A 23,495-nucleotide genomic window follows, 5' to 3' on the forward strand; every position below is an offset into this window, starting at 1 on the left:
AAATCACATTTTATGCTTTAAATATTTATCTTGCTCTAGTCAGTCTGTGATTTCGTTACCTGTGTGTTCCCAGTGTGCCCGAGCCCACGTGCTTGATTTCTGCTGTTCCTCTTCCACCTGAGCTGCTGAGGTGGGCTGTGCAGGGAGGTCTGTGTGCCACTGTGCTGGCCTGTCCTGCTGGCTGTGGGAGGAGAGAGTGCAGGTCACCCTGGGAAGGCAGACAGATCCCTGGCATCATCCTCCTCCGTGTGGCCTCAGCCCTTTTCCTTGCAGCTGGGCACAGAGGGAATGGAGCTGGATCCACCCCAGCGTCCTGAAGGGAAAATTCAGCCCCTGGGTGCAGTGTGAGTCTGTTCCCACTGGGGCTGTCCCTCTGGAAAAGGATCCTCTCAGGCTGTGAGGGTTAAGGGAAGCAGCCCTCAGTGAGTGGAAGTGCACAGGGGGAGAGCTGGGGCACCTGTTGGTCCTGCTGCAGTGGGGTCAGCCTGGCCAGTGCAGCTCCAGCCAGTCCTGCCCTGCTCTCCCTGCATTTCAGACTGGGGGCACTGGCTGAGCCTTGGTGATTGATCCATGTGAAGGCCAGATGCTTCATTATCCACTCGAGCTGGTTTTTCATCTTCCAAGTTCCTGCTTGCTGCCGTGGCAGCGTGTTAAATAATGAAGTGCTAAACAAGGAGATTGCAGCACGGGAGAGCAGAGCTGCTGGATGGCCCTCAGAAAGGCCTGGTTTCAAAGGCTGCAGGGCCCATCCCTGCGGGAAGAGGGGCATAATTAACCCATCAAATGATCAGACACAGAGTTCCATCACTGCTGCTGCTGATTGTTCTGTGGGGACTCACGAGGCCGGGTCAGGTCTGCCCCGTGTCTTCCGTTCCTCGCCCAGCTGGACTGAGCCAGAGCGACTGGGGCTGCTCTGGAAGGGTTTTGATACCTGTTTCCAGAAATCCTTGCTCAAGGTCACCTTCTCCAGCTGCTGTTCCTGGGCAGAGGAGGGAATCAGAGGAGCGAACGCACGAGACAACCCCAAGGAAGGAGCGGGGAGCGGCTCCCTCCAAAGCTATTAAGGAAGTTGGTCTTTTTCATTAATCACAGCCTCCCCAAGGAGCCTGCAGCAGCCAGGGTCTAAAGGTGCGCAGGCAGCCGCTTCTGTGATGATTTGGTTGATTGGAGCAAAATTAAAGTGTTCTGAAAGGATTTTTTGACTGGGAGAGCGGGGGCAGGCTGAGCCTTCTGCCAGGAGGGCTGGCTGGGGCTGGGGCTCTGCTGGGACACGCTGCTCTCAGGGAGAGCAGGGCCTTTAATCAGCCTCTCTGCACAAAGAGCAGAGCAGTCAGCCCCACTCCTCTCCCTGCCAGCCCAGCCAGCAGTCAGAGCTGCTCCCCAGCCCCTTGGATGCTCAGACAGCCCCTCTGTGCTCCCTGTGTGGCTGAGTGGGACAGTTTGGTGACCAGGAAACTCTCCCTGTGCCTGGAGCCTCACACTGGCTCCTGGCCCTGGGGTGCAGACCAGGAGCTCTGTCACCCAAGGGCAGGGGGTGTCACAGCACTGCCCCAAAGCTTTTTGTGCTCTGTTCTGTAAGGAAGAGAGCGACAGAGGAGCGACGTGAAGAGGAGTTGGTTTTTGTCTCCCCTCTCCTCTGAAGCTGCTCTCTGTGTCTGGGACACTGCAGTCACCACAGTGGTGACACACAGCTCTGGAGGTGACCCTGTGCTGCCTGCCTTCAGCTGGGGCTGGCAGCACTCATTTCTCCTGGTGGTGGGCATCATCCTGGTGTTTCATGTTAGAATTGGGCTCCTTTAGCTCGCAGAGCTCCAGAGATGGAAGCACTCGGCCCCCAGGCTCCCAGCCTGTAGTGCTGGGGTGGTGTGAGGTGGGAACACGGATTTGGGAAGGTCTCTGGCAGAGCTCTGTGTTCCTGCTCACGCTCAGTCTAGGTGGGCTGAGCTCATGCATTAGAGAAGCCTGTGCCCTTCAAAGAAAGTCATTCCTTTTTCCACCAGACACTGTTCAATGGACTAGCAGCTGCAGCTCAGAGCAGCATTTGGAGACAGCAGCTTCCTTGCATTTTCTGGGGCATTTGAACCAATTTTGCACGGGTCTCCTGGCTCCTGTGTGCTCAGCATTCCCACATATTGACCATGAGCTTTTGTCCACCCCATTAGCAAATTTTAAAATGAAAAGACATTTCCAGACAGGAGCTGGGTAGAAGCAGTGGTGTAAAAGTGGTGTGCCTGCTGATTTGAGTTCTGCTTCCGTGCACAGGACAGTCTTGCTGTGAAGTGATCCAGTCAAAACTTGGATTTTTGGTTTCCTCACAAGGGATTGGTCACTCCCCAGGACTGCCAAGGCAGATCAGCTTCTCGGTGCCCAGTGCAGGATGAGGATGGCACCTGATGGGAGTGCTGGGTGGCTCAGCATGGCCATCATTTGGCCTGATGAAGCGTCCATGTAGGCATGGTGTTAAACACCATTGATATTCAGCCAGGCAGTGTCCCCACGAGGATCAGGCTCCGAGTCGCTAGAGCAGAGCTGGGCACTGCAGCAGTAAATGAAGAGGAAAATTGAAGTAATGTTGTATTATAAATTTATGATTTCATCTGCCTGACTTTGAGAGCGCTGAGTGCTGGCGGTGCCAGCAGAGCCCCCGGGCAGCTTGGCTGCTGCTGGGGCTGCCAGGGACAGCAGGGCTGCCCTGGGGTCAGGGCCAGGACCGTGCCAGGGTGGGCAGCAGAAGAGGTGGCATCCAAAGCACCGTGGGCAGCTGCCATCCCCCACCGTGCTGACCTGGCTGGGACCACAGGTACCAGCACACCTGCAGAGCTCAGGTGCTGCCCAGCACTGTGCCCTGACAGTTGTGAGCTGGCAGATGTGCTTCAGAACTGTCTGAGGCAGAGCAAAGTGAGTTCCTCCTGTTGGCCAGGAGAGAGGGGCTGCAGATTTTTCAGTGGTGTTAATGGCGCCACTTACTTAGCAAACAATCCATTTATCAATAGCGTTGCTTTAAAAAAAAGAGAAAGGAAAAAAGGTTTGTAAAGCTTAACTCTGAAAGATCTGACTTAATGACAGAGGTGATTAATTTCGGAGGGAATCCAGCTGTTGGGCTGTGGAAGGAGGGCTCAGCAGTGTGTACACACCCTGAGAGCTGCGCGCTGCCCTCCCTGGCACTGCCTAATCCCACATCAGAATCCATCCAGGCATTTTTATCTCCCACTTTTAGATTATGATTTATAGTACTCTGCCCGTATGTGTAAATCTGATGGGAAATGGAGGGGCCTGCTGCAGCAGGAGAGCAGCTGGGTGATGGATGAGTGTGGCACAGGAGGAATGCAGGCAGGGGAGGAGCCCCCCAGGAGAGCCATTCGGCTGCTGAGCGTGTGCTGGGCTCCAGCCCTGCTGCTGCCAAGGGTCCCACCGACTTCAGACAGCAGGAGAGAACTTTTCCTGATGGGTTCTTGGTTTGGAGAGGCCTGGGCTGATGCTGGGGCTGGTTCTGTAGTGCTCAGTGCACTGGAACTGTGCAGGGTGGTGCCTGTGTTAAAGAAAGCTGAGTGAGGAAATGTTGGGGCTCAGTGTGAGGTTGGAATTTTAGGAAACCCCCTGAGTGTACAGGACACCTCGGGACATTGGCCACCCTGGTCAGAGCAAAGAGCCCCTGTGGGACCAGGGAGAATGGCTGTGGGGAGGTTCAAACAGGGTGTGACCCCAGGGTGTGACCCCAGGGTGTGACCCCAGGGCTGCTGCCAGCCCTCTCCTGGCCAGGGGTCACTGGGACATCCAGCACATTCCTTCACAGCCAGGAGAGGGAAGCCAGCAGAGTTGCCTTCACTGAAGTGTTTTTATTCACAAAATGCTCTCAAGTGAGCTTTTCTCCTAATAAAGCTCCCAAAGCTGCCCGAGGTCGGCTGCTCTGCCTCAGGAGGGGCCTTCAGAAGCACCTCGGGCAGCTTCCTTTTACTTTCCTGAAAAATTAAAAGCTCTTTGCCTCCCTGGCTCGTTGCTGCTGCTGCCTCCAAGTCTTTGATGTGTTAACTGTTGTCCTTCACACTCCCGGGATAAAGAATTACTACTACCTTAATCTCCAACTGTCAATAGCTCTGAAGCAAAGTACATTCATTGTAAGCTCTCCAAATGTCAGAGCAAACCCGTGTTATGTGTTTAGCCTTAGCATTTGGCATTTACTCTTCCAGCTAACAAGTATGCACAGTCCTTGGGCTGCAGACACCAAAGTGCATGTTAATTACCAGAGTGACAGGGCTCCTGCTCGGGGCTGGGCCAGCTCGAGATGTTTCTATTCAGGATAATGATGAAACCTCTCTGCAGTTTGGCATGAGCAGAATAAATCTGATTTTTTAATACCCTCCATAAAATTAGGTCTCACCCATGCTCCCTGTCATTGTGCATTGTGTTAAAAAACAAGCAAACAAAAAAAACTTCAGAAAAACTCCTTCATTAATCCTCAAACTTCTCTCTCTTTTTTGTTTTCTTTTGTTTTTCACATTTCTGTGATCAAGGTTACCCGAATTTTGTTGCAACCTATGGCCGAGGATATCCTGGATTTGCCCCAAGTTACAGTTATCAGTTCCCAGGTACGTACATTCCATTTGCAGATATGCTTTATTTCCCCTCTTTCCTTCTTTTTTTTTTTTTTTTTCTTTTTTGGTTTTTGGGGGTTTTTTTCCTTTTTTTTAAGTCTGTAGCTGCAAGCTGAGACAGGCAAGTCTGCAGGGAGCATCTCACACAACAGCAAAATTTTTTTTTTTTTTTTTTTTTTTTTTTTTTTAGTATTTTAAGACAGACTTTTATAGCGACATATTTTCAACACATTTTTTTCCTAACGTATAAATTGGTACTGGTTATTTGAGAACAAACTTCTTAAATTAAGAACATAAAAGCAAGGGAGATGAGTGGAGAGCTGTCAGCCTCCCTTTGATGGGTTTTTCCTTCCGTAGAGCTGCACACAGACACGCACACAGGGACCCGCACACTGCTCCCCGTGCTGGCCTGTGGTAAGTGAACCCCCCCTGCCCACTGCTCCTCCCACCCTGCTGTCCTCTGGGGCTCCCAGCCCTGGGCTCCCAGCCCTGGGGGTCCCTCCCTGCCAGGAGCAGGCGTGTGCTGCTGGCCCTGGGCTGGGCTCGGATCCCCCTGCCCTCGGCGGGACCGGCTCGGGGGAAATCAGTGATGGAGCCACAGGACAGGGTGGTTTGGGCTGGAAGGGACCCCCAAAGGTCCAGGCCCTGCAGTGAGCAGGGGCACCTTCCCCGAGGTCAGGCTGCTGGGAGCCCTGTCCAGCCTGGCCTGGAGCACTTGCAGGGATGGGGCATCCCAAAAGCCCAGCCACAGGTGCCCTTCCCAGCACATCCCGCAGTGGGATGGCAGCACACAGGGCTCAGAGCTCCCAGGGCTCACCCCAGGGCTCAGAGCTCCCTCTCACCCCAGGGCTTCCCCAGGCAGCTGGGACCAGTGGAGCAGTGGCTTTGCTCTGTGGGTGGCTGAGCAGGGAGGGGCAGGAGGGAAGCCAGCACCTGACAGGAAGGTTCTCTAGGGTGGGTGAGGGTGTGACAGTGCTGGGTTACACCTGCATCTCACTGGGGCAAACGTGGAGCCGTGTGTGCTGCCCAAGTCATTAGGGTGAGACCCTGCTTTGGAAAAATGCAGATTGTTGTCATCTGTAGGATGAGCAGTGTCCTTGGGATGGGGTCATTGTGTGGCTGTTTCTTGCAGGACTGATAACACCGAGGGGAGCAGCCCTCTGAGGGTTTCTTTACTTGAGTTCACAAATGCCAGGGCTCTTCTGGAAGCTGAGCCACCTCTTCCCACCTGTGGTACATCTTCCCACCTGGACCAGGCCAGGTCTGAAACAACTGGGGTGTCAGGCAGAGCTGCTGGGGTGACATGGTGCTGGTGGGGACAAGGCAGCTGTCCCCAGATGCAGGTGACAGCACCTCTGGTTCCTCTGGAACCAGCGGGACACCCGCTCTGGCAGGAGGTGGAGGTGAGGGGAGGCTTCAGCAGGAGTTTGTCTGTGTGTTGTCTCAGGCTCTGACTCCTCACAATTCCATGTGCCAGCTGATCCATACGAAGGCATTGAAGGAGAGACGCCTTTGATAGGTTTAATGTCAGAAATCTGCAGAGGTTAGATGAGATTAATTATAAACATGTCTGTGTGTTTGCTCACTGACAGCAAAGGCACCCTTTGGCTCGACCTCTCCTTAGGTGTATTTTTTTAAGGGCCTGTTTTTACCAAAGCAGGACTTCCAGTTACTGCCTGGTTATTTTCAGTCTCCTGCAGAGATTGAATATGGAAAATGAATCCAGGTGGGTTGTGGGTCACTGCAGGAGATGCTCAGGGCCCTGTCTCACCTTGCTGAGTTCCCCCACCCCAAGGCTCTGCCCCTGCTCCCCTCCCCTCGGAGCAGTTACTCCTTAGCAGCAGGCAGAAGCTCTCCAGAGCTGCTGGGAGTTTCTCAGGTGGTTTGGGGCTCTGGTCTCCAGAGTTGGAGTGTCCTGGCAGGAGGTGTGGGGTGGGGAATGGTGCAGCAGCATGGGCTGTCCCCACTGCTGCAGTGCTTGGGGCAGAGAGCCCAGTGCCACAGGGCACAGCTGGGCACCAGGGAGCCTTGCAGGAGCAGGGCAGGAGTGAGGGGCCAGGTTGAAAACCTCAGTGGTGTGGTTTGGAGGGAGAAGTGCTTGGCTGTTTCTGCAGGAGCGTGCCGGGTCCGAGAGCTCCCCTGCCTCCTGCCCTGGCTGCACTGGTGGTGCAACACACAGAAAAGTGTTCAGTCACACTCTGGGCTGCTCCCAGGAGTTCTGCCACCTATTTGCATTCCCGTTCCCTTGTCCCTGTCCCTCAGGGGCTGTTCCATGTCCTTCCCCACATCTCCAACATTGCCCATGGCATGGGACAGCCCCTGGCTCCAGGGGCAAGGCACACAACCCTTTGGCAACTGCTCTATCTCCTCCTGTCCCATTATTCCTCCCAGCCCTTCCTCATGCAGTACATTGCCTCTTTTTTTTTAATTTTAATTGCAATCATTCCCTTTCTGTGTATCTTCTTTTTTTTTTTTTTAATTTTATTTCTGGGACTTATCTTTTCAGTTTAATCTATTAATTTCTGTTCTTATTTCACTTTGCAGACTATTTGCCGATTTCACAAGACATAATTTTTATCAACTAGTTCTTAAAGATGCATAACAAATTAATCGGGGTTTACTGCAGTGCTAATGAGAGAGAGACAGAGAAAGCCTGGGTGGTCCATGTTTAATATCAATGTCCACTGAAAAATTGCTGCTCTTACTGGCTGGTTTGATTGACTGGACTTTTTATTTTAATTTTTTTAAAGGCTCCATATCCTCACTGCTTTGAGTTTGCTCTTTTTTTTTTTTTAATTTTTTTTTTTTCCTCTGCTTTGTTATGAGTTTTTAATGCCCACTTGGAATGTAACTCACAGGGATGGGGTCAGGGGCGTTCCGAAGGCATGACTTCTCACAAACTTCCTAGGAACCCTTTTGTCAAGGCAGCGAGGAGGGTGATTGGGTTGATTTGGTCTCACAGACGGCCCCAAAGAGAGTGGCTGGCGCTTTTTCACCTGGTGACATCCAGCAGTGGCACAAACCCCACCCTGAGGGGCGTCCCCTGGGCCTGGCAGGGCTGTGCCACCCTGTGTCACACCTGTCCCCTTGGCCTGGGGCTCTTTGGGAGCTGCCACCATCACACGAGGGCCAGGGTGAGATGTCACCCAGAGAGGGGCTCAGGCAGCTGCTGCCCCCACAGCAATTCCTGCCCCACTCCCAGAGCAGGGCCTGGAGCAGCCCGGGACAGAGGGAGCTGTCCCTGCCATGGCAGGGCTGGCTCTGGGTGGGCTTTAAGGTCCCCTCCAACCCAAACCAGTCTGGGTTTCTCTGATTCTTTGATCTAACTCTGACCAGCCATGGTCCTGCACACTCCCTGCAGCTGCTTCTCTTTCCAAACTTTGCTTGCAAATCATGGGCAAATTTCCTAAATTGTGGCCAAGCTTTCCCTGCTTCAGCTGCATCACACTGCTCCTCTCACCTCCACCCTCGTGGCAGGAGAGCTGGCACCTCCCTCCATTGGCTTTATTTAGCATGACCAGAGTCTGGATTTTGGGTAGAAAACACCATTCTCCAAATTCTGCTCTTCCTGAAGGGTGCTGCCCATGAGATAAGTTTGTGAGAAGTTCGGTGCATGCTTACAGTAGGACTGTAATGCATTTTAATGTTTGTTAATCCACTTGTTTAAAATGTCAGTGTCAAAGGCTCTACAATCCATGGCTGTGCTGTTCATTTCATTAAAGATGCTTGATGTAATACTTGGGTAGTTTTCTTTTGACTTTTCTGCAGGCAATAGCTTTTTTTTAATCTGTATGGCTTCTTATTATTTTGTTTGGGGTTTTTTGCTATGAATTGCTTTGCTTTTGTGAACTTGTCTTAGTGTGCATGATTTGCAAACATTTCGGCTATTGTGAATTTTCTCATTTTTTGTAAATAGTCCATCTGTGCTTTTCTTTTTTTTTTTTTCTTTTTTTTCTTTTTTTTTTTTTTTCCTTTTTTATGACTTTTTTCCTGTAAGTAACTGAGGTAGAAAATAATAATAAATTGTTTACAACGGATCTGCTGTGTTGCTGCTCTCTTAGCTTGCAATTTGAATATTTCGGTTTGGATACCCCAAATAACCAGTACCAATGACAGTTGAATAAAAGAATAAAATCATCCCTCAGAACGTGTGACCCACTGTTTGAAGAACCTGCAGAGGAACAGTTACATGCAAGGTGTGTTTACAGCAAAAATTATACCCAAAAAAAAGACAAATTGCACTCCTAACTGGGAGGAGAGGAAATTGCAGCATCCCCCCTGGTCCTCCACCACTGTGGTGGGATGTTCTGCACTGTCCTTTATCCCAGGTATATTTTCTCCCATCATCACCTGAGTGTTTGGGGATTGTCAAAGTCTCATAGAAGCCTTCAGGTTAGAAATTTAAATTATTTATTTTAATTAAGGGTTTGTTTGCTTGTATGTTTGTTAAAGCTTATTAAAGCCTTTGTATATGGCGAGAGGTGAGGAAAACAAATATTTTCACAAACTTTGCAGAGCTCAGGGAAATATATTTGCTTATTAATACTGGTGCTGCAAAGGCCATGGGCTCAGCCTTGGGTCACGCTCCTGCAGTGCCTGGGGCAGTGGAAATGCAGCACAAGATGGTTCAAAGTCTCAGACTGATGGGGTTTGTTACTGTGAGAGCATCTAAACCAACTTTCTGTTGAGCTTGATTCAGTTTCTTTCCTGATGCCAGTCCCACGGTGCTCAGCCATCAGTGTGGGCAGGGAGGTGTCCTGTGTTCAGTTATGTGTGTGCTCACCTAGGAGGTAAGAACTAGGAAATAGGAGTTTTCCAGGTGAGGAGAAGGAACTGGTGCCAGAGATAAGGGGAATTGTTATGTTGTGCTTCAGGCTTCTTTGTCATGGTGTCTTGAGAGGAGGAGGAGGAGGAGGAGAGGGAAGGAGGTTCCTGTGGCTGGGCTTTAGGACACCCCGATGCAAGTTCAGCTGCACAGGTCCCCCCTTGGTTAATAACCTCCAAGGGGAGTGCAGTGGGGATGGAAAAGGCCGTGGCTGCAGCATCCCAAAAATCGAACCATTCCCTCTGTCCCACGTGCAGAGGTGTAAAACACCCAGCCTGGGGCGTGTGGTGTTCTCAGGGCTGTGCTGGAGCACCCAGCTCCAGCTCTGCTGGGGTAAAGGGATTTAAAGTGCTGCCTGCACGTGGCTCGTGCACCCACGGGGGGTGAGGCAGTCTGTGCTAACAGGGGTCAGCTCTGCAAAGCACTCTTCAAGCGCTGTTACACAAGTGTGAGCCTTGTAGAACATTCACTAATGGGAGCAAAGTTTGTCTGCTCCTGGTACTGGAATGATCAAACGTAACGCTCAGAAGAGGAGGACCTGGTGGCAGCTGCAAAATGGGAGGAGGAAATGTAAAACCTGTTTTAAATTGCTCAGTTAGTTAAGCCTCGTAACAGCAAGAGATGTGGAACAGAGCTGGAGATTTTTCTCACTCCTTTGTCTAACCCTTCCTTAACTGCTTCAGTCTGCCCTGCTCTCCCCTGCACTGCATGCCTTGTTTCCACCTAAACACATCCCTGCATCTGCATGGCACCCCTGGTTTGCAGAGTGCTTTTGGGATCTCTTGGAACCACCTGAGTGACCTCTTCCCACCTCTCCATTTCAGCCTCCAGCCCTGAAAACAAAGCCTTTAGACTGGACCTGGTTTAAAATTCAGCTTTTGGGTGTTCTGCTGAGGAGGGGCTGCTCCCAGTGCAGGCACATCCCTGGAGGGGGGAGCAGCTGGAGCTGCAGACAGCAAACTGAGAAATTAATATAGCAGAGCCCATAAATCTCCAGACAGAAGGTTCTCCTTCAAGTTCTGCTTAGATTATTGTGTTTTCTTGCAGGAAGAAATGGTCTCTAGAGCTGTTCTCTGAGTCCGAGCAGAGCTGAAGCACCTTTGCCTTGAAGGCACAGTTTTTCTGAGAAAAGCTGTGGATTTTGATGTGGCAGAGGATTGTGTAAAAGGCTTTTTTTCATCTCCTATTTCCCCCTACCCCTAAAGTAACCTTATTGTTAGATTTAGGGTGAGATTTTCGAGACAGAAGCTGTTGGTCTGTGTTGATGGTCCAGCTCCCAGCACTGTCAATGGCAGCAGAGTGTGGCCAGTGACAGTGGAGCCTGTCCCCTTTTCCTGCCCCATCCTCTCAGTGTGAGTGAGGCTGCTCTGGAGGTTTGGCTGTATATCATGTCTGGCTGATGCCCAAAACTGCCCAGGCCCTTCATTAGATTTTTCTCCACTTATAACTTGAATAACTGAGAAATAAGAACATCTTGAATGTTGAACTTGAACACTGAGTGTCCTGTTCCCAGCTGCTCACTGATCTGTGCCTGGTGTTAGAGGCTTTAAAACTTGAGGTTCATTGCCCTGAAAAGGAGTGATCCTGAAGGGGCAGAGAGGACAGAGAAGGACTAAGAGCCAAAGCTGCTGGTGTCTGTAGGGTCTGTGTGTTTTGGGGCCATGCTGCAGCTCCAGAGCCATGGATTCAGCTGAGAACAGGCCCCAGCTGCAGTGACCAGCAGGGTTAATGAGAGCAATTATTCACAGGAGTAAAGAGGCGTAACACAAACACTGGTGTGTGGAGGAAAACGTGGATAACCCTGCAGAGGGAGGAGAGTGCTCTGGGAGTGCCCATCCTGCCCCCAGGAATTCTCTGAGCACCATGGCTCCCCTGCCCTCCTGCCTTGTGCCTCTCCAGAGACAATTGTTAACTAAAGCTGTTGGGAACTGGGGCTGGGGTTGCAAAGAGTTGGACAGGATGTGTCTCCTTATGGCACAGAAACATTCAGATGGGAATGTTTTAGCAATAGGGTGTCCAGCTGGCCCTTGAGGAGCTTCCACGTCCTGCCTTGCCCAGGAGCAGCCATGGTAGTTCTGCAGCAATGCCTTGGAGATTTCTGGGCTCAGCATCCCAATCCTCTGCTGTGACCTCTTTCATGATATGGATTATGGAATGCCCAGTGGCAGTTCTCCAGTGAGGCACTGGGAAGGTCCCTGTCTGCCAGTGGTGGCTGTGCTGGGTGAGCTGCACAGGAGTGGTGGGTGAAGAGTTCCCCACCCTCTGATAACCTTGTCCTGTGATTTACTGACTTCTCTTTTATGAAGTTGCCTCTTTGTGTTGAATTTTTTCAGCTTCAGCCTCCAGACAGGAGTTCTTTTTATGCCTTTGTTCATCATCAAGGACCTGTCTTTAAATAATACTTACCCAGATAGTTTAGATCATTCATAAAAATTGAGACAAGCAGCTTAACCAAACAGCTCATTTTCTCTACCATCAGAGCAGCAGAAATGAGGCTTGAAGCAAATCAGTGCCACGGTGCTGAACTCCAAATAGATGCCTTAATGTGCTTCCATCCAACCTGCCCTCGTTCATGCAGCAGCAGGTGACTGAAATGCAGAAATTCAGAGCTGCTGAACTGGGCCCAGTGAGCTCCTGGGTGTTCCTGCCCCTGCAGCCACCCTTTCCTTCCTGCTTAACTTGTTGGTTAAAAATCTGTGATGAACGTTTGGCTTTGGCCTTTAAAATGAGTTGTAGCGAGCCCAAAGGAGGCCACCAAGGTATGAAAGGGATGGAGCACCTCTCCTCCAGGGAAAGGCTGGGAGGATTGGAATTATTCACCCTGGAGTAGAGGAGGCTTCTGGGCAGCCTGCAGGAAAGATGGAGAGAGAATGTTAACAAGGGCCTGGAGGGACAGGACAAGGAGGAATGGCTTCAGACTAACCTCTGCCAGGGGGCAGGGTCAGGTGGGATATTGGATGTTGATAGCCTAAATCAGCTACCAGCTTTAGCTTCTTGGTTTGTGTGGTTTTGAATAAGTAGCTTTTTTCAAAACAAACTGTTTGCCTTTGAGAAGGTTCCCAGTTTCCAGTGTAGTGAAATAACTGCAAAAGGGTTATTGCACTTGAAATGCCACAGAACGATAATTTGGGGACAAACAAGGCTGTGTCTCACTGATGCGTGCAGTAATTACTGGGCAGAAATGCGCCATTCTCATCCTAAAAGGATCACGGCCTGAGAGTCCCAACAGCTGAAAAATGGGTCATTTACTGTACATAAAGGGGAAGTGCCAAATTCTAAATGAACTCTATTTGGGATTTATCGTTGTGTTGAAATTCCAGAATGGGAATATTTGCTCAGCATAAGATCCATGTGCAAACAGACATGGGGGGTACCAGACGTGGGGCAGACCTGGTCCAGGCTGTGCCCTGGGTGATGCAGGGGTTTGGGGATGAGGGTCCATGATGCACTCTGTGTTCTGGATGGAGTTCCCTAATTTGCTGGAAGAGATTTTAACAAGGTTGATGTAACACAGTGGAAAAAGACCGAGGGAAGCCCTTCAGGGTCTGTTTCAGTAGAGAACTTGGAGCAGGCTTGGAGATCCTGAAGGTGTTAGTAGCATTGATCAGACCCTTAGGAAGGCACTGTCCTGTTTCCCTGGAGCTCTGCCCTGCCCTGCTGGGTCCTGTTCAGCTGTGCTGTGGATGGAGAAAGCCTCAGAGACTCTGCAAACTTTGAGGAAGCTTCATAGAGTCTGCAATCAAATCCCAAGGAGTTAATTGCTACTAAACAGTGGTAATGAGTTGTGAATGATGTGGTAGAACCCCGATCTTTGATCAGTTCTAGGGAACATTTGATTTCTCTGGGTGTATGTTCTTCTCTAAATATTCAGCACTGCGTTCTTCATCTCAAGCTTGGAGTAGTAGCAGGTTTTCTTTCTCATTTGAGTTTCCTTATAGAAAGGGAGGGGGAGTGTGAGACAGAGAGCCTGGAAGATGAAGGTTTTAAACATAAAGGGATTGTTTTGGGATGGAGCTTTCCCTTGTGTGTGTTCACCATTAAAGACGACATTTTTGCCCGGTAAATTGGACCCACGCCTGCCTGCCTTCAAAAAAAAAAAAAACTACCAGGCTCTTCTGCTTCATGGTTTTGAGTCTCTGATACTTTTGAAATGAAGCCTAAAGATCCTCCAAAGAGGATAACACAGCCTAATGGAAAGAATAATGCAAGCGAGAACCCATCTGAAATGACAGCTGTGAGCCTGGTGCAGCTTTTCGGGCTGATCAAAGCTGCTGGGAATGTGCTTGAAAAGGGGGGATCAGCCCCTGGGAACACTGCTTGAAAAGGGGGGATCAGCTCCTGGGAACTCTGCTTGAAAAGGGGGGATCAGCCCCTGGGAACTCTGCTTGAAAAGGGGGGATCAGCCCCTGGGAACTCAGCTTGAAAAGGGGGGATCAGCTCCTGGGAACTCTGCTTGAAAAGGGGGGATCAGCTCCTGGGAACTCTGCTTGAAAAGGGGGGATCAGCCCCCTGGGAACTCTGCTTGAAAAGGGGGGATCAGCCCCTGGGAACTCTGCTTGAAAAGGGGGGATCAGCCCCCTGGCTGCTCTTCCTGCTCAGCCTGCACATGAATTCATATTCCAGCCTTTGCACTTCTTTCCTGGGAGATCAAGTGACCCTTCTGGTCAGGTTCAGGTCAGCTACTGGGGAGCACCAGGGGTGTAAGGAGTGAAGTGCTGGGGGGTGAAGGAGCCTCTGAGCTGGATGCCCTCAGCACAGGGACCCCCAAAAGACCCTGCACAGAGCAGTCTGCAGTTTGTGTGTGAGCACTCCAAACACCCCATGAGCACAGAGCAAGGAGGTTGCTTCTTAGGTGCAGTTTCATGGTGGCTTTTATTTAGTTCTCCAGGCCTGTTCCATGATTTCTGGCTGTTTTCTGAAGCCAGGTGGTGATTTGGGCATCTCAGCTTCCATTTTCTTGTTTTAAATCCCTGTGCTCGTTGCTGAAGGCTGAACATGCAACCTCAGGTGCCCAAGGGCTTTGGCCATTAAGAAGAAATTCTTTGCATGATATTTTTGATGTAAGGACTAATTCCATTATCTTTGTGCCCCTTTTCTGTGTCGATTCCTGTTGTCTGACTGGTTGTAGAGGATGAGGTTGTGTGTGCTTTGAGGATGCCAGGTACTTGGGGTCTCCAAAGGGAGAGCAGGGCTGAAGGAGTCAGTGAATTCCCTTAGAGCCAGAGCTGCAGGAAGAGGGTCCTGGCAGCAGGAAGGGGTGCAGGTGGTTCTTGGGTTTGCCCCTTGTGGTTGCCTTGTAGCCAAGCCCAGGCTGGAGGGCAGGAGAACTCGGTGATTGAAGAAGGAGTGGTCCCACCAGGGCAGGAGGTGGAGCAGGGCAGAGATCTCTGAGCCCCTGAAGCCCCTGTGAAGCCTGGCCCTGCTCAGGCAGTGTTGTGCTTGCCAGATTTGTTCAGAAAGCCCCTGGAAATCTGCTAAATCCTGGGCTCCCACTGCAATGGCCAGGGCAAGGCAGTGGGGCTGTGTGCTCCAGCCCAAAGTGCTGCTCCAGGGCTGTGCCATCCTGGGATGCCCCTTCTCCCAAACTCACCTGTGCCTTGGAGAGACAACAGCCACAGACTGACTCTGGGAGCTCAGGGCAAAGGATTTAACCCAGATCTGTCCATCTTCCCTCCCTGCTTCACTGTTTAAAGTGAAACTATTGATGCAGGAAGCAGGAAAATTTATCTGTGAAAAATTGCACTTGGAAGGCTGGTTTTGGCTCATTCTGAGCAATGAGAGAGCATGAAATTGCTGTGAATCCTCAGGGCTTTCCTGGGCAGTGTGTGAGCCCAGAGCAAAACGTTTATTGTAAAATACCTTCTAATTGCAGTGCTTAAAGTGGGCACTGCTGGCTTTGCAAGGGCTCTGGGCTTTGTGTCCTCTGGGCAGCTGGGAGCAGTGGGCACACAGAGCACAGGGCTCATTTGAGCAGGAATCAGTGCTTTAAACAAACACTGGGAATGAACTCAGCTCTCCCTCCACCCTTCTGATTTTCCAGGTGACTTCAGAGGGAGTGGGGCTGGTGCTCCTGATTGTCCAGGGTGGGATCCAGGGGTGCTGCCATCCGTGCTCCCCTTGCCTTCAAGACACTCTTGTCCAGGCACCCATTAGCTCTGAGCTGCTTGTTAAACTGAGCTGGGAGGCTGGCTGGCACCCCAGAGCCCTCTGTGCCCCTGGGGTGCCCCTGCAGCAGCAGTGCCCGATGCCATTGCTGCCTCCTGGAGATTCCTGCACTTCCCAGGCACTGCTGAGGGAAAACGGGCACTGGGCCTGTTCTCACACTCTGCTGGCCACAGGTTCTCCTTGCTGGGACCCCTGTCAGGCAGGGTGGGGTGGTGTCAGCTGCCCATCTCTGCTGAGGGGTCAGGGGGGCACAGAGGTGGCACAGTGAGGTGGCACAGTGAGGTGGCACAGTGAGGTGGCTCAGTGGTGGCACAGTGAGGTGGCACAGTGAGGTGTCACAGAGGTGGCTCAGTGAGGTGGCACAGTGAGGTGGCACAGTGAGGTGGCACGGAGGTGGCACAGGTGGCACAGAGGTGGCACAGAGGTGGCACAGAGGTGGCTCAGTGGTGGCACAGTGAGGTGGCACAGAGGTGTCACAGTGAGGTGGCTCAGTGGTGGCACAGGTGGCTCAGTGAGGTGGCACAGTGAGGTGGCACAGAGGTGGCTCAGTGAGGTGGCACATAGGTGGCACAGTGAGGTGGCACAGAGGTGGCTCAGTGGTGGCACAGAGGTGGCACAGAGGTGGAGGTCACACAGCACTGGTGGCTCAGCAGCACTGACAGGGAAGCTGCTCCCAGCTGGGCCAGCCCGTGGCCGTGGTGCCTGGCAAAGGGCACCTTGGCAGGGCATCGATTGCTTTCGGTGGGCTGGGTTGAGGAGGGGATCCTGCAGGGCTGGGCCATGCTGTCACTGTGTCACTGAGGGGCTTTGGCCAGTCCTGGTGCTCAGTCCCAGCTCCCCTCTCCTGCTGGCGGGGCTGCGGCGCTCCCGCACGGAGAGCAGCACTCACACTTGAGCTCTTTGGAGTGCTGTGTCTCTGGGATGCTTTTATCTCAGAACTGGGATGAAAGCTTTCTGCAGGGGCACAGGGATTAATTTTTCACACATCTGTCCACTGGAATGCAATAAGGGAGCCTTTGTTCGGGCCCCTTCCGTGGAGCGCCTTCTCCACCCTTGTTATTTCACTCTTCTTTTGCATGGCAAAACTTTTTGTCCTGCATTTCAAACAGATCCTGAGTGTCCCTGGCAGCTGAACAAGGGAAACAAACTTTCCAGCCCTGTTTTTTGTGCTGTTCTCAGGGGATGCTTGGTGATTTGAGGGGGATTTGATTGGTTTTGGCAGAGGCGTTTTATTCCATGGAAAATCCACAGCTCCTCCAGTCCCCTGTGGATGGTTTAGGGAGCCCCTGGAGCCTCCAAATGAGATCTGTGGGTGGCCAGCTGGCGGTGGAGGTGCCATGGGAACGCTGAGGACACTGCTCTTGGACCCTGTGGTGGGCAGGGAGGGACAGGGGACAGTGCCAGCTCTGCTCCTGCCTGAGCACAGCAGGAGGGCCCGGAGCTTGTCCCAGATATGGCTCTGCATGGAAATGAAGCCCCAGAGCCTCAGCCCTTGTCCAGCACATGCTTTCCTTGCTCTTTGGAGGGTGGTTTTACTCTTAGCACCAAAGTCTTCTCACTCCAGGGACTCTCAACCCCAGGCAGGGCTGATGGCTCCATCCAGTGAGAGGGAGTTTAACACCCAGGTTCAGCACTGGTTCTAGCATCCCCCAGCGTGGATGTGCCTCCCCCACATGCCCCTCCACGGGGGCTGCAGCAGTTCCCAGCTGGCAGGTTCAGAGGAGCAGGGCTGGCTGTGCAGTGCTGCTCTGTGTGCACGGGGAGCAGCACCCTGGGGATCCTCTGCATACATTTACCTGTGCTGTGGTTTTTTTTTCCCCCCAACAGCCCTATTACCATATTTAAATGCAAGTATGTCTTTTTTTGATTGATGTTTTAAGTAGCTTCAAGTTGTTCTAGCCTAGTGCTCTGCTCCTTGGCCTGGTAGCTGAGCTGTAGCTGAGCCATAGTGCTGCAGGTAGTGGCTGTAGTGTGCTGGGCTCTCTCTCACTCTCGGGCTCGCTCTGCTCTTTCTCAGTGCCTCAGTTGCTCTCCTGTGGTTCCTCAGCCTTGCAGAGCAGCTGTGATCGTGGTCCTGGTGCCTGCTCAAGGACCAGGTTCCATTGTGGTGGCCACCCCAGGCTTGTCCTGTCGGGTGGCAGGAGCAGTTGGAGCTCCCAGAGACCAGGAACCTCCCTGGAGTCTTTGACCTTGGGGTTTGGGCTTTTTGCTGATTGCCTGGACTTTGCCATTGCCCTCTTAAATACAAATATTGAAAGTCAGAATCTCTGGCAGATCTTTTGAATGTTAATTAAGTAAGCCAGCAATCTTGCTGGCAGCATTCCATTCCTCTCTGAGGGCTCGATTCCCTGGAGCAGGGGGGATGTCATAGAGCTCCTTGATCTGCGGCTGGTTTGCTCTCAAGAGCGTCCTTCCTTCCTTCCTTCCTTCCTTCCTTCCTTCCGTCCTTCCTTCATTCCTTCAGCTTCCTTCCGTCATTCCTTCCTTCCTTCCTTCCTTCCTTCCTTTCCTTCCTTCCTCCTTCACTCCTTCCTTCCTTCCTTCCTTCCTGCCTCCTGCCTTCCTGCCTTCCTGCCTTCCTGCCTTCCTTCCTGCCTTCCTTCCTGCCTTCCTTCCTGCCTTCCTGCCTTCCTTCCTGCCTTCCTGCCTTCCTGCCTTCCTGCCTTCCTTCCTTCCTTCCTGCCTGCCTTCCTTCCTTCCTTCCTTCCTGCCTTCCTGCCTTCCTGCCTTCCTGCCTTCCTTCCTTCCTTCCTTCCTTCCTGCTGCCTTCCTTCCTTCCTGCCTTCCTGCCTTCCTGCCTTCCTGCCTTCCTTCCTGCCTTCCTTCCTGCCTTCCTCCCTCCTCCCTCCCTCCCTCCATCTTCCTTCCTCCCTCTTCCTTCCTCCCCACATTCCACTGAATTTTTTCTGCTTGATCCCAGCAAATTTGTGATTTTGACACGAGGACCTCCTCATCTGTTCCATTCCTGCTTTGTGCTTTGTCTGTAGACCAGCACGTTATTATCACCTGCAGAAAAGCCTGGAGGAGAGCTCCCTGGCTGTCTGGAGGGGGCCGACCCCGTTCCTGCAGGAGCTGAGAGCTGCAGGCTGTGCCTCCAGCCCGTCCTCCTTGGCACCAGGCTGTGCCAGGCCAGGAGCCCCACTCCTCCTGTGCCCAGGGGGTTTGTGCCCAGCGGGCACTGGCCAGGGCTGGGCTGTCCCCAGGCTGCCCGGAGAGCCAGGCTGGCAGCTCTGGGTGCCCGTGGCCCTCAGGGACTCGTGGTACCCTCGGGGCTCTGTCTTTACCCTTGTCCTTCTCTCCACGGCCAGGTTTCCCAGCAGCGGCTTACGGACCAGTAGCAGCGGCAGCCGTGGCGGCAGCAAGAGGATCAGGTAGGGGGGCCCGTGGAAGAGCAAACCCTCAGAGTGCAGGGTCAGGTAAAAGCTCTGTCGGTATTCTGTGTGGCTGCAGCTCTCCATCATTTCTCTGATTTTCCTCACTTATCCTGGGGACCTGAAAACAATCAATCAAAAAAAAAAAAAAAAAAAAAATTAGAGAAAAAATAAGTAATCAACCCCAACCCAAACCCAAACTACAAGCAGAGGCCACGGGGGCTGGAGCACCTGCAGGAGATTGGCGTGAGAACTGCCAAAACCAGGGTAGATATTCCGATTTGTTTCTTCCTTTATTCCTTTATTGCGTTGGTTTCGTTGTTTGGTTTAAATTCGAGGCTCTAAAGGACGCCCCAAAAAAGATTAATTTGTGTTTTCAGAAGAAAAGTTGTGGTTTCTCACAGGAAGCTGGGGTTGGGTTGAGGTGGTGGCAGCAGCTCTGGGTGCTCCCGCCGTGCCCAGAGCCGCTGTCACCTCCTCCAGCATGGCCAGCACGGGGCATCCCCATGGCGAGGGGCCGTGTCCCTTGGGCTGGCATCACTGTGCCACGGGCACAGCACACAGCTGGCAGCGCACCATCCCTGCCTGCTCCAACCCCACCGCTTCCATGAGGAACCACAAAGCTTTTCTTCTGTCCTTCTGAAAACTTCTTACTTTTTTTTTTTTCCCCTTAAGGGAAATAAAGAAATGAATTGTTGCCAATTGCCGTTACTGCCGTAGGTTTAAATTTTGCTAAACACGTGAATCAGCACTTTGCTCAGGTGGCAGAGTTCAGAGCAGCCCTCAGCGAGCCGTGGGCTGACGGAGCCGCTGCCAGCCCCGTGTCCTCTGTGCCAGCGTGTCCCCAGGGGACAGGGGGCTGGCAGCGCCTCCCGGCTCACTCAGGGCTGAGCTGGGGGCTCTCGTGGCTCTCCGGGCAGTGCCCGGTTAAGGAGGCGCTCCTGGAGAGCCCCGGGGGAGGAGAGGTGGGCGCAGGCCCAGGTGTGTCTCAGCCTGGGGCCGTGAGGGCAGAGAAAGACACCAGGAGAACTCCGTTCCATGCAAACTGGCACTGCTTGCAGGCTACAAAGGACTCTCTGTACCAGTTCCATCCTGTGGCATGTAGAGAGCGCCTAAGGGGTGACTTGCCAGCCTGGTTGTGGGGATCCCCCAACTCCCAGCTTCTCCTACTGCCCTGGCAAGGAGGGGGAAAAACAAACCCAAAGAGGGAAAAAAACAAAACCCCAAACCCAAACAAATCCCAAGATTGCTTTTGCATATGCTTCCAGGAAAACAGACCTCATTGTTTCTGCCTCTTCCTCATGTTTTGCCCTTCAGGTTTTGTTTTACGTGCAAACAGACCTGGTGAGTTGCCCCTTAGCAAGGCACAGAGGGTTTGGCTGGATTAACGTTGCTTCCCTGATTATTATTATTATCCTTTTTAATCGGAGTGCTTTTGGTGCCCATTAGAACTGAACTGAGCATTGATCAATTCTGTGCCTGAAAATCATTTGTCTTTAATTTGAGTGTTTTTTGGTTTCTCTTTTGTTGGGTTTTCTGATTTGTTTTTTCAGTTTTTTTGTTTTTTGATTTGAACTTGCAATACGAAACTAAACCTAACCCTAAATTAACAGCACCCTTTCTGGCAAGTTTAAAGAGCAGTATGGTGTTTGGAAATGTCTTTTCAAGCCTCAAAATTGCCTGCGTGCACAAAACTGGCAAAAACCCCAAAACTGAACCCAAAGAGCCCCCGTCCCGCCCCAGCCCTGAGGTCTCAAGGAGGAAGGTGGGTTTGTCACCGGCCCTGCTCACATCTGCACCAAGCCTGGTCTGGGAACGGGGGGGTTCTGTAGAGTCATCTCCATCCAGAGCTGGTTTTGGAAGGGACATCCTGGGTTTGCCACTCCATCAGCAATGGTAGTGAATTGTATCCAGGAGCAGTGGAGTGCGATCGATCTTGCGCTGCAGTGTACGGGCCCGATTCATTACAAGAAAAATGGCTGGGGTTTTTTTCCTTCTTTCCTTTTCAGTTGGGTTTTTGTTTTCCCTTCACAAATTCGCACAGCCCTCCTTCACGCGTGCCTGGTCCCAAGCACAGAGCACAGCACGGCTGGCCCTAACTGGCCCCTTTCTGCCAGGAAATGGGAAAGAGCTGGGAAACACCCGGGCAGGCGCATCCCACCACCCCCAGCTCACTGGGAGAGCTCTGCCCAGGGCTGCTGGAGCACAGCACAGAGCCAGCATTGGCCGGGAGGTTCCTGGAAGGCATTGATGACAGTCCGTGTCATCAGTGTCCCCATCACTGCTGCCTCTTCAGCAGCTCTCTGGCCCCGTCCCGCCGGCTCTTCCCCACCTTCCTGGCATCGGTGCCAGCACAGAGACTGAGCACCCTCAGAGAGCATCCACCTTCTTGTTCTCCCCAGGAAGCTGCAGCCCTCTCACTCCAAGCCCCTGGGCACTGACCACCTTGGTTTGTCCCTGGGGTGACATTCCTCCTCTTGGGACACCTGCATGTTTGCTGAGTCAGCAGGGAGCCTGCTGGGGGCAGGTACCTGCTGGGGGCCTCCTCCCTGCCCTCACCCCTTCTTTTTCTATGGCTGCGTGTCACCAGCTGACCTCGCTAGATAAACAGGTTCTTCTGTGTCACGGCAGGTCTGTCCTACAGCCGGCAGAAAGGGACGTGTCCCCGTCCCCGTGCTCAGTGCCACCATAAATTCCCGTCCCGCGTCGCCGCTCGCGTGCCGGCGGGGTGAGCGCGGCCGTGCTGCTCGGCATTAATCACGTCCCCGTTTGACACCCCAGGGATGAGGGGATAGCTGAGGTCCTTCCAGCAGACACAGGTCTGGCCACATCCATTCGCTCCGGGTGGGGCTGTGCTGCCGAATCCCTCCGCTGGTTTTGACAACCTCACCCATTCTTGTATTTTTTTAATGAATTGGGACCTGAGCCACGGAAAACGAGCAAAGTTAAAAGTCTGAATGCTGCAAACTCCTCCTAGACAACTTCACTATCAGTGTCACGTTTCTTTTGAATCCACCTGACATATTTTACGTGTAAAACATTTTTGTCGTGTAAATGCTTTTTTTAAAATACAGTCATGGGGGGGGCACATTTTCCTCTTGCATTTGACATGGGAGGGGTTCATCCGGCAGGAGAGCCAGACGAGGAAAATTTGGCAGGAGAGGGTTTTCGTTCCTTCCTCTTTGGTTCATTGACAAGCCTGAGATTTTTCCAGTTCCCAAACTGTTTCTACCAGCTGTTCCTCCCTGAGGACTGGAGACAAAACCCATAAGGCCACAGGAATCCAGCCCTGTCCCAGCTCCCTCGGGCAGGCTGTGCCCGCCGAGCCGGCCGGCGGCACTCGGCGCAGCGGGACAGCGCGGTGCCACGGCGCCGGGGGCTGCTCCCCTCCCCAACCCCTGGCACATCTGGATTTTGGGCCCCAGTCCCGGCTTGCCAGTGCTGCCTTTGAGCCCTGCGCCCCAACAACCCCTTACTGGACTTTATACTTGCCAGCTATAACAAATCTCGTAACGTGAGCTACTGACCTTGATGGTGAGTGTGAGCAGTTATGTTTTGTTGTTTTCTCTCTTGCTTGGTTGGGGCTGCTGTGAGAGAGGGTGTCTCTGAGGCAAACTTTCCGGCCTCTCTTACACTCGGACGTGCACACCTCCTCTCAAACACTCTTCTGAGCGCTCTCAGCGGGAAGGTTTGTCCACACCTATTAATCCTCTCTCAGTGTCCAGCTTCTTGTTAGTAGCAGCTGGTTGCATGTTTTTTGCTTGTTCGGACGAAACGGTTCGAGAAACGACTCATATCAACTCTTGAGAAATGTCTCTATTTTTTTGTACACTTTCTTTCTTTTGATGTTTTTTATTAATTTCCCTTACTTAAAAAACAAAACACCTGTCGTCCCGTAAAACATTTCACATCTCCCCTTGCCTGTTCTTAGAGTGTATGTATCTGTGGGACTGAACTAAATGCATGCACTGTAGTAGTCGTACTGGTAGCAGTAGATGTAGTTGTAGAACATGCATTGTCGAGTTGATATTATAGGCACCATCAACGCGAACGAGCGTGGCAGATAAAAGCAGAGCCTTGGTCTGATTGAAAGCGTAGGGATAACGCAGCAGAGAGCTGCTGATGGCTTGGATCCATAGAGCCCTATTCGTTAAATCCCATTATCTGGAAGTTTAAATTGAAGCCGGCTGTAGGCAACCTACACCCTCCGTACAAGAACCCGCACATGCTCTGATGCTGATAGCAACACTGACCTTTTTTTTAATTCAAATTAACCCCCCTAGGAACTGAAACACTGACTATAACTGTATTCTCTTATTTTTATTTTGTATCCAAAAGAACCTGAGGTATTTTTCAAATCATTTTACAATCATGGTTTCTCCATCAGCCTGTTACTCGTCCATATTAGCCCATAGACTCATTCGTTGGCGGTCGTAGACCAGATGTGCCACACGCAAATCACTCCATTTGGGAATCCAATAATTCCGTGTGTGAGGCGGCTCCCTGCAGCCTGTCCTGAGCCACCAAGCGATTGTTTGTAGG

General features: G+C 52.1%; 1 protein-coding gene across 11 annotated transcripts in view; it reads left to right on the forward strand.

Annotated features, from left to right (window-relative positions):
• The window catches only part of MSI2 (musashi RNA binding protein 2), a 201,133-nt gene that overhangs the window by 157,464 nt on the left and 20,174 nt on the right, over positions 1–23,495 (forward strand). For 3 of the 11 annotated variants that reach the window (XM_050981603.1, XM_050981604.1, XM_050981606.1), the window contains exons 10-12: positions 4,512–4,586; positions 4,950–5,006; positions 18,891–18,998. In XM_050981603.1, coding sequence (XP_050837560.1) covers positions 4,512–4,586; positions 4,950–5,006; positions 18,891–18,998 — 240 coding nt within the window. The other 8 variants (XM_050981605.1, XM_050981608.1, XM_050981609.1 and 5 more) reach the window with 6 other exon arrangements.

This window comes from Serinus canaria, chromosome 19 (assembly GCF_022539315.1).
Source record: "Serinus canaria isolate serCan28SL12 chromosome 19, serCan2020, whole genome shotgun sequence".
In the NCBI taxonomy this organism is placed as follows: domain Eukaryota; kingdom Metazoa; phylum Chordata; class Aves; order Passeriformes; family Fringillidae; genus Serinus; species Serinus canaria.